The 12,758-nt window shown below is 43.7% G+C and overlaps 1 protein-coding gene across 1 annotated transcript; it reads left to right on the top strand.

The window, feature by feature from the left end:
- The first annotated feature begins 5,234 nt into the window (after window positions 1–5,234).
- On the top strand, window positions 5,235–12,093 carry LOC130473676 (arylacetamide deacetylase-like 4). Its single transcript, XM_056845244.1, has 4 exons — window positions 5,235–5,411; window positions 6,451–6,667; window positions 10,552–10,615; window positions 11,319–12,093. The coding sequence occupies exons 1-4, from the start codon at window positions 5,235–5,237 to the stop codon at window positions 12,091–12,093; spliced, it is 1,233 nt and encodes a 410-aa protein (XP_056701222.1).
- The last annotated feature ends 665 nt before the right edge of the window (window positions 12,094–12,758 follow it).

Raw genomic sequence — 12,758 nt, 5'->3', positions numbered from 1 at the left:
TAGTGCAATCCTAAAGATCTACATCCACTAAAGTCAATGGGTGTAGAAAGGTTTAACTCTGTTTAGGATTGCACTGTTAAGTATTGGACAGCTTACGTCAATTCAGTTTTGTTGTAACCCAGCCTTTTGTGTTGCATATCTGTTTTTAAACTCCCCATCCCTTCTCCGTTGCATGTTGGTTAAAGTTTTTGTTGCCTAGGTCTGTTGGATATTTTTATGTTTTAAAAAATCGGGAGGAATACAATCTATACATTGTTCAGTGAAGAGTCATCGGAAGCCTGTTTTGCAATTATTTTCTTTCTTGTTCCTTACACTGATACTGAATTTCACATATCATAATTACACATGGGTGACTCCTCCTTTTCAGTTTTCTTATCAAAGGACTACGCAGTTTACATTTGTTAATGTGTTGTTTACAAGACACTGCTGTTTCTGCTAGCTGTTAGGCAAATACTGAGTGGGCATGGAAGGCAACAGTGGTCAATTTTCTCAGCAGGGCACATAACAAACCTGTCAAAGCAGGTTTGAAATAAGATTTCGTCTCTGGGGAAAGTCAATCCAGATTCACCAGACTATTTATCACTCAAAACATCTCTGGATTGCTCAGAGTTCTTTTTGCATTACCTTTAATAATATGGGAGCTACTCCAATGTATGTTCTGACTGTGCAGCTCCGCCACATCAAAATCCTATGGAAGAGTCGGCATTGCAGCTATTTTCCACACCTGCATTACTGAAGCAAGGCTCGAGGGGGAAGGAGCCCCATCATGGGCTCCTCTCGTTTGACCACAGAATTCCAGCATTCTGGAGTGACACGTGAAGGATCTGTGCTGAAATGTACACAGTGATTGCAAATAAAAGCATGCCAGGAATTTTTGGGAAATGGGCTGAAAATAAACAGGAAAAATCACAATGCCTTCACACAGATCTGGGATAGAGGTGCATTTGGAATACTGTGTAAACTTCAAATTTGCCTTCTCAGAAATCTTATCGCAGTATCAGAAAAGGAGCAGAAACGGGCCAACCGGCCTAATATGCACACCCTACTTCTCCAAGCAATGAGCAGTTCCAGGGGAATGCTTACTTGGGTTGGTTCCCTCTGCAGGAAAGAGGACAGGAGGTTTGTGGTGTTTTTGTAGTATTGGCCTTATTTAGAAATACATAGGTAGGACACTGGTGGAGGCCCCTCATACTTTTAATCCAGCCCTGTCTGCAACACTAACTCATCAGTGGAGTGAAGGATATAAATCTGTTCAAGATTACATTGACAGTTCCCTAAACCAAGTCATAAATGGTAGAAATGTTAAATTGTAGGAGCAAACATATCATTAGCAACAGACTGAGATTAACATGTTTCTCCAGCTCAAGAAATGCTGTCACAGAAGATCTGAGGCCCAGGTAGGGCAATATATTTAGATCCTTTACTCCTGTTAGCCTTAATTCAATTTCTTAATCTGACGTTGTCTGCAAAACCAACTCATCAGTGGAAGAGTGAACTGTAATATAGTAACCTGTATCCCAATAAAATCCTCAGGTCATTTTGATCCCTTGGTCATATACTCCTTGCTGAATTAGTTAGGCCCGTTGGGTACCTTAAAGGGATTTACAGCCCGTTCCTGAGGCCACAGGTGGGCTGTGGCGGCCGGCCGAGGCGCAGCAACGGCGCAGCCGGGAGGCCTCCTAAGGGGCTTCGTGGTGGCGAGCACCACCAAGAAAAAGGCAAAAGTGTAAAAAGAGGCAAGAGGCCAAGGAGCGGCGCGGCAGCGCAGGAAGGCCACGGCGCAGCCTGAGGCCAGCCAGGGCCGTCCGAGTTTGCAGGGCAACTTCCAGGGGAGGGATTTCACTATGGGGAGGGGGACCACGTAATGGGGATGGGAGGGGCAGGCCACAAGAGGGGAGGGGCCGCCTCATGGGCAGGAGTGCAGGGGGAAGGGCGGGGGCCGCAAGGGAGGCAGGCAGAGCAAGGAGGGAGCAGGATGACGGGACAGCTCCCGGAGGGTCCGGCAAAATGGGCAAAGGTCGCATCCGATGGCTGAGAGACTACTGGCGAGTAGTTGCCAGTGGTACCTTCGTGGGTCCCCACAACCCTCCAAGTTGCACCCAAGCAGTACTCTTTCTCTTGGCAAAAGCTCCAGGGTGGCCCAGGGGCTGCCAGTGACACCCCCCCCGACCAACAGAAAGCCTGGGGAGGCAACTCTTAGCCGCAAGATCCAGGGGAGAGGCCCCGTCTGCGGCAGCGGGAGACCAGGGGCGGGGGGTGGTCAACAGGAAGGGGCCTATCCTTTCCCGATGGGCAGCTGGGTGCTCTATCTTTACACCACAGAAAAGGTTGTCTCCCTGAAGGGGGGGAGGGGAAAGGAGAGTAGGAGGGAGGAATCACAGCTATCCGCCATCCTACAGGGCTAACCACAAGAGCAGACGGAATTCCGCTGGACTAGCTGAATCCTTCCAGCCACCGGGGCGAGTCACAGGAATGGCTCATCTTCACAGATGGCCATTCCTGTGGCCGTGAAGGCCCTGGGGATCCCCGCAGCAAATGCGTGGGACAGCCTGGCTCAGAAGGCTGCCAGATCACATGAGGTTGGGATGAGCAGCGGCGGTGCCACCTGTGTGGGAACAGCACACCAACATGCCATGGAGGACCAAGTCCCAGGGGAATTGGGGGTCCTCGGCACAGGGGGGCAGCCAGGGGTGCTCTCAGCGTAGGCGGCGGTAGCACCGGGAGGCAAAGTCTGCCCACGAGTGAGCAGAAAAGGATGGCGGGGACTCCATGCAAATGTCCGTGATGTCTGGGAGCTGCTAGTGCAGCGACGCCAGCCCACGCCCTCTCTGCCTCCATTTTGCCTCCGCTGCCACCGTGGGAGCTGGCCAGCCGCTGAATCTCAGCCTCCCAAGAGAATAGCCACCAAGCGCTGGCCGACGTGCAGATGGGACAAGAAGGGACCCTTACATGGGTGACAACATCCCGTAGTCTGGGAGTGCCATGTGTGGCCTGGGTGTCCCTACCCGGCCCTCTGCCTCTGCCTCCAAGGCATGAGTCAGGAGGCGCCGCCTTTGGCCAGGCCATCTTGTGTGGGAGCCACCTGGCCTGGGGAGCTTAAGAACAAACAGGAGGGGGAGGGTGAAGACAGAGGAGGACCAAGAGCACCCAGCCATGGTGCTGGGAGGGCTTGTCAAGTGCTGATGGCCACAGCCCCTTCATTCTGTCCTCTCAGACAACGGCAGGCAGGGCCGTCAGAAGGGTGGGGGTGGGGGATGCCAGGGGGTGGCGAGCCATGGGATGGAGAGGGGGGAAGTGGCAATGGACCGGGAGAGGGTGGCTGCGAGCTCTGTCTTTGAACCCCCGGGAAAGGAATTTCAAATATGAGGCATTTTACGACTTCCATCTCATATTCATTTCCGGAAAAGGAATCCTAAATCAGTTCTCACAATGTTGATAAAATTAAGAAACAATGAACACTTTTAAAGACTCAATCAAACAATAACCAAAAAGATTTACTAGAGAAGAGAACATACAATAAGTTAATGTCTATGTCCAATAAACCCATGGGGTAATGGGAATGGGGTGATATTTCCACGGACTGTCATTTTATGGGGAGTATTCCCTTCTCATATAAATATTCCTTGATATGTGATACGATCATGCATCGAGAGAGAAACCCCCCTCCACAACCATTCCCTAACCCAACTACAAATTGGCCAATGAACATCAATGCCACTCTTTGGCACCAATTTCCAGGGGAGCAAATTTTTCAGATATCTGGAACAGATTGGAACTGTAGAGCAGGAATCACATCCCTTATGCTAAGCTACCTTCTATCAGGTTCTTTATCTTTTAAATCTTCTTTGCACCTGGTTTACTTTTAAAACAGGGCTAGGGGCTAGGGATGGTAAGAGGAATCTTCGACATTAAAAGTTGGGAGTGGAATGGAAGGGAGATAATTGGCAAGTATAAACATTCCTATATAAGAGCCAGGAGCAGGTATTTTCATGTATGGTTTGATGCTGTGAGCTGAGAAAGGGGTCACGTTGTAGATGCTGGCACTCAGATTTAAGAGCTATCCGCCATCCTATTGCAATGGATGGTTGCAATGGTCTTTCTTTCAGAGGAATACAATTAACAGGATGCATTATAATTAAATGTTGTGCATAGAAAATATTTCTGTAAGGGATTAGCACAAATTAATTTGTTCATGACTTCAGCTGATGCAGCAGTTGATGGCTAAGAAATATTAGCAACTTATTAATTTTATTATAGTGTTCAGCACTGCTGTCTTGCAACCCAGTAGCATAGTCCCCTGCACTCACCTGGGGCTGTAGGGCTGGGAACGTGTGTTGGGGGGGGGGTGATCCTGCCGGCTCCAAGCAGGCAGCATGTGGCTAGGAGAGCAGGCAAGATCCTTGAGGCAGATGTCAAAGAACCACAGATGGAATAACAGATGGAATGATAAGCACTTTATGAAGGAGACATTGAACAGAAACACCATTTCTGGTTGCTTTACAACCTGTGAAAACCGCAGCAACAAATCAGATGCAGCAAATTTGGTGAATAAACCCCCAGTATTCTAGTCTGCTAGGAGCCCCGTGGCACAGAGTGTTAAGCTGCAGTACTGCAGTCAAAAGCTCTGCTCACGACCTGAATTCGATCCCGACAGAAGTCGGTTTCAGGTAGCCGGCTCAAGGTCGACTCAGCCTTCCATCCTTCCGAGGTCAGTAAAATGAGTACCCAGCTTGCTGGGGGTAAAGGGAAGATGACTGGGGAAGGCACTAGCAAACCTCCTAGTAAACAAAGTCTGCCTTGGAAACGTCGGGATGTGACGTCACCCCATGGGTCAGGAATGACCCGGTGCTTGCACAGGGGACCTTTACCTTTTTATTCTAGTCTGCTAAAGCTCCTTCAGTCATCTCTTTGCAGTGATGACACTACAAGTATAGCTGCCAATTAACAAGGGTTGATTATCATAATCCACATGCCGTTCTTCCTGTCTCTCACAAACCTTAGACTTTCTTGCCTTAGACTTATTCATTCCTAATTGCAGGTTGGTACAGTATGACTTACATACACCTAGCCTTCTTCTTTTGTATAATGTAGGCGTGAAACAACTTTATCTGGGCTGCTAGAACTTGTCTGGCAGTTTATAAAGGGCGTTTGCTTAGAGAGAGAGAGAGAGGAGAGAGTGAGAGAGAGAGAGAGAGAGTGCTTAGATCTTGTTCTGATCTTCTTAGCAAAGGACAATGAATATTTTCCATAGGTTGTTTATGTTATATATGTATTTGTGCACACCTGTCTTATTTGTGGAACTTTCTTTGCTTCTTTATTATGCACTCAAGAAAGCACCGGTGCCACCAGAAACCAAAGATCCAGTAAAGCTACGACTGTATCATGCGGTCTCACTGTTGGTTTTTCGTTTGGTAAGTGCAGAAGTTAACTTTCTGTTTCATTTGTATGTTTCTGCAGAGGAGCCTGGTTGCGGGGGGGGGGGGGAGTGTGGGTTGGTTGGCTGTTCTCATGAGAAAGTGCATGGATTTTAAATAGATTTCTAGCCATCACCATTACTGGGAGTAGGTCTCAGGACTTACTGTGAGTTCAGTAGGCCTTACTCTTAAATACCAATGCATGGGACTGCAACATTAAGTATATAACATTTAAAGAAATGTAAATACCAATCATGTATTTGAGAGAAAATCTCATTGAATCTGTGGGGTTCCCAAATAAAAATACATAGGATTAATCAGGAAGATGTACACTGAGTCTTAGCCAAATGACTTGGTGTGACAGAATTGCCTAAGTCAGAATCATGTAGCAAGCTGGGCTGAGCTAAATATGCCCAAATATTGCCCAAATATTGTTGGCGCACGCACACACACACACACACACACACACACCCCTAAGGTTTTGCAAGCTTCATCAAAAGACTGGTGAAAGTGTTTGCCCCATTAAGATTCAGGCTTACTGAATTGCTTTACTTACCTGCAGTGCAACTGTCATGTCGTTTATCCCATTGGCTGTATATTTTCATGACACAATCCCATTCAAAAAGTGATCACCAGTGTTCTGGAATTGAATTTAAAGAAATAAAATTGTACCAAAACAGTAGCTAGAAGGAAAAACAATGGCAGCAATAATTGGTGAACTAAAGAGGGCAAAAGAAAGTATTTTATCTCACTGAAAGCAATTTTTTTTGTCCCAACACTGACATATAAAGCACTCAGCACAGCCTTAGCAATATGAAGTTAGTAGTAAGAGTAGCATTGTGACATCTAAAGAGGGAGGAGGGTTCCAGTGTAAGGACAGTCATGATCAACTAAATTTTTAACATCTATTTTATGTGCCTGGATTTTCTTCCTGTTGTTCAGAAAGTGTACTTAAATGGTTTTCAAAACCTGATATTCAGAACTTGACATACTGATTTCAGATCTACTTATGCTTTGTTCTTTCACTATTAAACAGGGGAAGATTTTTGAGAAATTAGGGATCTGCAGCCAAATTACATTTGTTAGATTTGTGTTAAATTTGACACCTGCTGGGAAAAAATCAAATCTCTTCATTTGGGATACAAAGTTTGAACATGTGCCAGTTACGATTTACCAGCCGAACAGGCCTTCTACTCAGCCAAGGAAAGGACTGATCTACCTACATGGAGGATGTGGGATTCTTGGAAGCAAGAGTAAGATATTTTACATAACTTTAACGTTTTCTTTAAAGGGTGATATCAATCAGGTAATATCATGACATTATTTTGTTGGATCCAAAAAAGAAAAGAAGGAATTACCAAAATCTGGAATGCCCACAGCTATGGGCCAAAATGGCCACGCCGTACATATTTTGTCCAATCATATCACCAAACTTTTATCTACTGAAAAATTGAGATTACTAAAAACTGGAGACTATAATACCTGAATAACTTTCTCCAGCCCACTCAGATCTAGGAAAACTAGATAGCAGCTGCAATTGAAGTTTCCAGGGATATGGGTAAGAGGAGGGATTTGGATTTGAAAGGGTTTTCTTTGACATTTTAGACATTGCCTTAATTTATTGATAAGGCATCCAAATGAACACTAAAAAACCCCAAATCAAAATGGATTTATTCTATTGTGCCTAGTAAGTTGAAAAATACATATTTGTTTTGTGAAGTGGCTAGAGAAGGAAAGAGAGAAGACAGAGGAGGGAAACGTAACTGGCCATTGAGGGATGCCACAGAAAATTTATTTTGTGTCTTGGGCAGTTCAGAAGTGGGGCCATGGCTCAGTGGCAGCATATCTGCTTTGCATACAGAGGTTCCAGGTTCGATCTCTGATATCTCAGTTAACAAGAGCAGGTAGTATGTGATGTGAAAGACCCCTCCACCTGAGTCCATGGAGAGCCACCACCAGTTACAGTACCTAGATCCGGTGGTCTGACTGAGCAAAAGGCCATTTAAAAACATGAAACATACTACCGTCAGCTCAGCAGTGAGCTAAGTCCCCAGAAAATCACCTGGAAATAGATTAATGACTGCGGTGACAGGTATGATGCCAACAGGGCCAGCAGGGCTGGCCAAGTACGGAGCCTGGGTGGGCTCATCCCAAGTTTTGGTAGGCCACTTGCTGCTGGCAACTTCCTCAAGGGTTGTTTTTTAAATAAATGGATAAATAAAAATGTGTGTCTTTGTCTGATTACTTTTGTTTAAAGGTTTTGAAATAAATAACATGCCTTTTTTTTAAAAAAAGAGTTGGGCAAGAAAGTTTGGCAAGCACCTTCAGGCATCTATTGATGAAAAGAATTCATATACTCCAGCTACTCCAGCTACTATATACTCCAGTAGGTTATAATTAACTACAGAGATGTTTGGTTGTTCTCACAACAGAGCTTTTTCTCTGGTATTCCTCCATGCCATTAGTGTGAATTACTGCTCGTGTGAACGCTGTACTCATGAGAACAGTAAATCATGGATGCAGCAAACTCACAAAAGATTGCTGAGGTTGGAACACCTTTCCCACAAGGAGAGGTGCAATGTTGAGATCCTCGAACAGTAGGTGGTATTTGATAATATGTAGCTCCCAGAATGAAATTCCAGGAAATTCCCAGAATGAAATTCCAGGAAAAACTTTCAAATTCAGGTAGTACTGATACTGTTCATGACCTTGAGATCTGACCCAGTTCCGCAGGGCCTGTAAGACCGAGATGTTCCACCAGGCCTATGGTTGAGGGCAGCAATGGTTTTCCATCAGAGCTGGCCTCCCTACCTCCCCCTTCTCTATGCTTTCCATCATTTAATTGGGGAGCCTGGCTGCTCCTCTCGAGTCAGCCAAGACCCTGTATGTTAAAGTTGTGCGCCATCTGATTTTGTTTTAATTGGAATGTAATGGAATTGTGATTGTGTTTTAATTGGAATGTAATGGAATTGATGCTTTTAATTAATGCTGTACAGATTGAATGTTTTATGGTATGTATTGATGTGACCTGCTCTGAACCTGGCCATGGCTGAGATATGATGGGATATAAATCTAAATAATAATAAATAAATAAAGCCATTATTACACTCTTCAATACAGATTGTCCCTCTACAGGCAAGCAGTATAAAGTATGCTGAATATGTGTTATGATCACAGCTACTTAAACCAGTAAAGGAAACCAACCCTACAAAACTAAAAGCATGATGATCATTTTGAAAATGGCAGATAATGAAGTTGGAAGTGCTGCTAAAACCCATGGAGATGGAAGATTTTTAAAGAAACATGCATGTAATCACTCTAGCAAGGTCATTCCAGGGCAACTACAGCCCAGGAAAAGGACAGTTGGAAGCATTTATGAACTAGATTATACTCATATTTTCATAGAATGGCTGTGGTGAGTTTCTAAGGAAGGAAGAGCCAACTGTTAGCCCAGGAATCAAGTATAGTCTCCAAGGTAATTTTGTCTCATCCCAGAGGTCCTACCAATTTTATTGAAGTAATGAAAAACAATCTGTGCCACAGTTCCACTGTGTTCTGTTTATGCAGACCAGGAGCCCACCAGCTATGTGTATTGGGAGCGAAATGTACCTGATCCATATGGTATCTGTTTCATGTGATCTCATTTTTCCAGTGCTTTGATTGTATGAATGGAAGTTGTATCTGCATGGAAAATCCACAAATCGTTCTGTTCACATAAGACAGTGGCCATGTGGATCAGGTACATTGTGAGAACACACACAATCCCAATATGAATGTCTGGTGAGCTTCCAGTTCCCATGAACGGAATGGAATGTATCATTTGCAAAAGGTAAGGTCTGCCTGAAGTTTTATTTGCAAGGAAAAGAGAAATTATTTCAAGACTTAAGAAACAGAGATAGTCCAGACTTTAATATTAACTCTCACTTTTGGATTTATACGTAACAAGTAGGTAATAAGGTAATTGTGCATATTTGTATGTGATTCTATGCCACAGAGCTTCTTTATCTTTGCTGAGAAGCTGTTTCTGTCAGATGACACCAACTTTATTATGGAAGAGGTCAGTTTCTTTGAGAAAATTTACTTCTGACCTCTGCACTGAAGAGTGGCGTTGGCTCTCAGAAGTTGGCCCCATCCATGCTCTAGAGCAGTGGTTCCCAAAGTGGGCAGTACCACCACCTTGGGGCAGTGGTATTACCTAGGGCACTAAGAGGCAAGAAGGCAGCAGGGGGCACTAGAGGTGGGCCCCTTCAACTGTGTTGTTCACTAATTTACAATAGATCAAGCTATGGCACCATGCTGGCAAATTTGGAGGACACTATCAGAATTTTTTTCCAGACTTTGAACAGCTGGTACCCCTGGATCAAGTTCATCAGTTCTGTTGAATAAATTTCAGCTGAAATTTTATTGTTATTATCTTCTTTAGTGAGTCATGCAAACCCCTACTTTGAATAATGTTTTTCATAGGATAGGGTAGGGGGCGCTGGGGTTGAGTTTGTGGAACCAAAGGGGCAGTGGCCTGAAAAGTTTGGGAACCACTGCTCTACAACTTTGATGTATCCAACTGCACATTCTAGAGAGTCATCCCAGAAACCCCCAAAGTTACCCAGGATGCTATATAGGTGAACAGTAAATTTTGATTCTTCCACAATGGCACAAGATTCAGACTTTTATAGCTAATGTATGTTTGTCCTTGAATTCCAAACAGAATGAATTAATCAAACCATAATCTCAGTTCTTCATTTTACTGCACACTAGTGGATCAAATAACTTTGCTTGAAAAAACCAACTACTCTGAGGGATTTCGCAGTGAATGTTGACAGTAACCTAAATGTAACTGTCAACATTTGCTGGCCAATGTCCAAAAAGTAGGGAAGTAAACATCTATTTTCGGGCATTCACAAAAATCCATCTGGGATAGTCACAGGTGAATTCATGACATTTTAATTGTTCAGTGTAGCATATCACTGTCCAGTGAACAAAGTAATTTCTATGTACCAATGAATTTAAAAAAATTAAACCAGGTAAAATAAGATTTAACTACTTCCAGAAAATTTAAAATTTAAAATACAAATTATGCTTCTGTAGTGAAGAGCTACCTTCAGACATTTTTAAACATACTAAGACTTTTCTTTCTTAGGAGGCTATGAACGATTATGCCGCCATCTTGCCCGAAAAAGTGACTCAGTGGTTGTGTATGTTGAGTAAGTGTGCTTCAGATTCTCTTCATTAAAAAAAGATTAAGGAAACTCTGCTGTTTAGCTAGAAAAACACAGGCCTAATTTTCAGATGTATGCATAAACCTTGTCACGCTTTTCCAGACCTTTCCTGCTTACTTTTGCCTCTTGCTGTGCTAGAATGCAAGGAGAGGATGTTTTCTGAGTACACCCACTCCTCTGTTTATCAGCCATTAGCTTGTAGTTACACTGAAGGTATCAGAGGAAATAGTAGAAACCAGAGCCTTTGGAAGAATAAGGCTAATAAGCATTAGACAATTTTCTGTCTGCATTGCTTCCTAATTTCTGTAATCTTCATTCTGTTACATCATTTACTGGATGTCTTATGCTGTTTGACTGCATTGTTTTTTATATTTTGTAATCCACTTTGAGTCTCAGTAGAAAGGGGGCTATAAATGAAGTAACTAAAGCATCGGGAGAGGGTAGCAGAAGGAAGCCTTCGCTGCCACCTTCAACCATAGACTGGTACCTCTGAGAAGCAGTGACTGCCCAAGACAGTTTGGGGTCAAACGGCATTCCTTACCTGTGGTTGTAAAAAGGATCATAACAAATTATTCGCAGATCTACTTTGTGGGGGAGGGTTTTCTGTCCTACCAATGATACATCTAGTCCAGCTGAAGAGACTCCAACGTTTTGATAAAGTTTGAGAACCAATGCTTTGATATTTCAGGTATCGACTAGCCCCTGAGCACCAACATCCAGCTCAGTTATTGGACTGTCTCACAGCCACAACACACTTCCTGAACAATTCAAAAGACTATGGAGTGGATCCTAACTGCGTTATTCTTGCCGGAGAAAGCAGTGGAGGTGCACTTGTTGCAGCTATCTGCCGAGAAATGGTAAAGAGGTCAGCTTTCCCAAAGATTCGAGCCCAGATCCTGATCTACCCATTACTCCAGATAATGGATCTTGCTTTGCCATCCCATCAGCAAAATCGCTTTGGTCCTGGCTTGACCCGGATGCGGGCTATGAAACTTGGCTTAGTTTATATAAAGGGAAAAATTCAGGATATTAATATATTTATGAACAATGCCCACGTTCCTGAGTTCATGAAGATGAAATACAAGAAATGGCTTAGTGCAGACTGTCTACCAGAGGAATTTAAAGCCAGAGGCTATAAGCCACCTCCGCCTGTTCCATTTTCAAAAGAACTGTATGACCGAGCCAGACTAAATGACGAGACAATGCTGTCACCAATTTTGGATGAGGATGCCGTTATCCAAGAGCTCCCTCAGACTTACCTTTTAACCTGTGAATATGATTTAATAAGAGATGATGGACTTTTATACAAGAAACGGCTTGAGGACAATCACGTGGCTTTAACATGGAATCATATAAAAGATGGATTCCATGGATTTATAATGTTTATTGAGGCTGGGCCATTTGAGTTTTCATGTACAAAAACCGCATTTGAAGATATAGTGAAGTTTATAAAAGGGTTATAAGAATGACAACAAGTAGCCTGAGAGTTCTTATCTCCTACCTTCATGTGTGTGTGTTAAGTGCCGTAAAGTCGCTTCCGACTCATGGTGACCCTATCAATGAAAGTCCTCCAAAATGTCCTAACCTTGACAGCCTTGCTCAGATCTTGCAAATTGAAGGCTGTGGCTTCCTTTATTGAGTCAATCCATCTCTTGTTGGGTCTTCCTCATTTCCTGCTGCCCTCAACCTTTCCTAGCATGACTGTCTTTTCCAGTGACTCTTGTCGTCTCATGACGTGACCAAAATACGATAGCCTCAGTTTAGTCATTTTAGTTTCTGGGGTCAGTTCAGGCTTGATTTGATCTATAACCCACTGATTTGTTTTTTGGGCAGTCCACGGTATCTGTAACACTCTCCTCCAACACCACATTTCAAAGGAATCTATTTTCTTCCTATCAGCTTTCTTCACTGTCCAGCTTTCACACCCATACATAGGGAATACGATGGCATGAATTAATCTAGTCTTGGTGGCCAGTGACACATCCTTACACTTCAAAATCTTTTCTAGCTCCTTCATGGCTGCCCTTCCCAGTCTCAATCTCCTTCTGATTTCTTGGCTGCAGTTTCCCTTTTGGTTGATGGTGGAGCCAAGGAATAGAAAGTCTTGAACAATTTCAATTTCCTCATT

The sequence above is a fragment of the Euleptes europaea genome, chromosome 2 (assembly GCF_029931775.1).
Source record: "Euleptes europaea isolate rEulEur1 chromosome 2, rEulEur1.hap1, whole genome shotgun sequence".
Taxonomy (NCBI): Eukaryota; Metazoa; Chordata; class Lepidosauria; order Squamata; family Sphaerodactylidae; genus Euleptes; species Euleptes europaea.
The sequence above is the reverse complement of the archived record's forward strand: the minus strand, read 5'-3'. Positions and strand labels throughout refer to the sequence as shown.

Coding starts and splice junctions, on each gene's coding strand:
- LOC130473676 (XM_056845244.1), top strand. CDS start 5,235: ATGAATATTTTCCATAGGTTGTTTATGTTATATATGTATTTGTGCACA. Junction 5,412..6,450: donor CACTGTTGGTTTTTCGTTTG/GTAAGTGCAGAA, acceptor ACTATTAAACAG/GGGAAGATTTTTGAGAAATT. Junction 6,668..10,551: donor TGGGATTCTTGGAAGCAAGA/GTAAGATATTTT, acceptor TTTCTTTCTTAG/GAGGCTATGAACGATTATGC.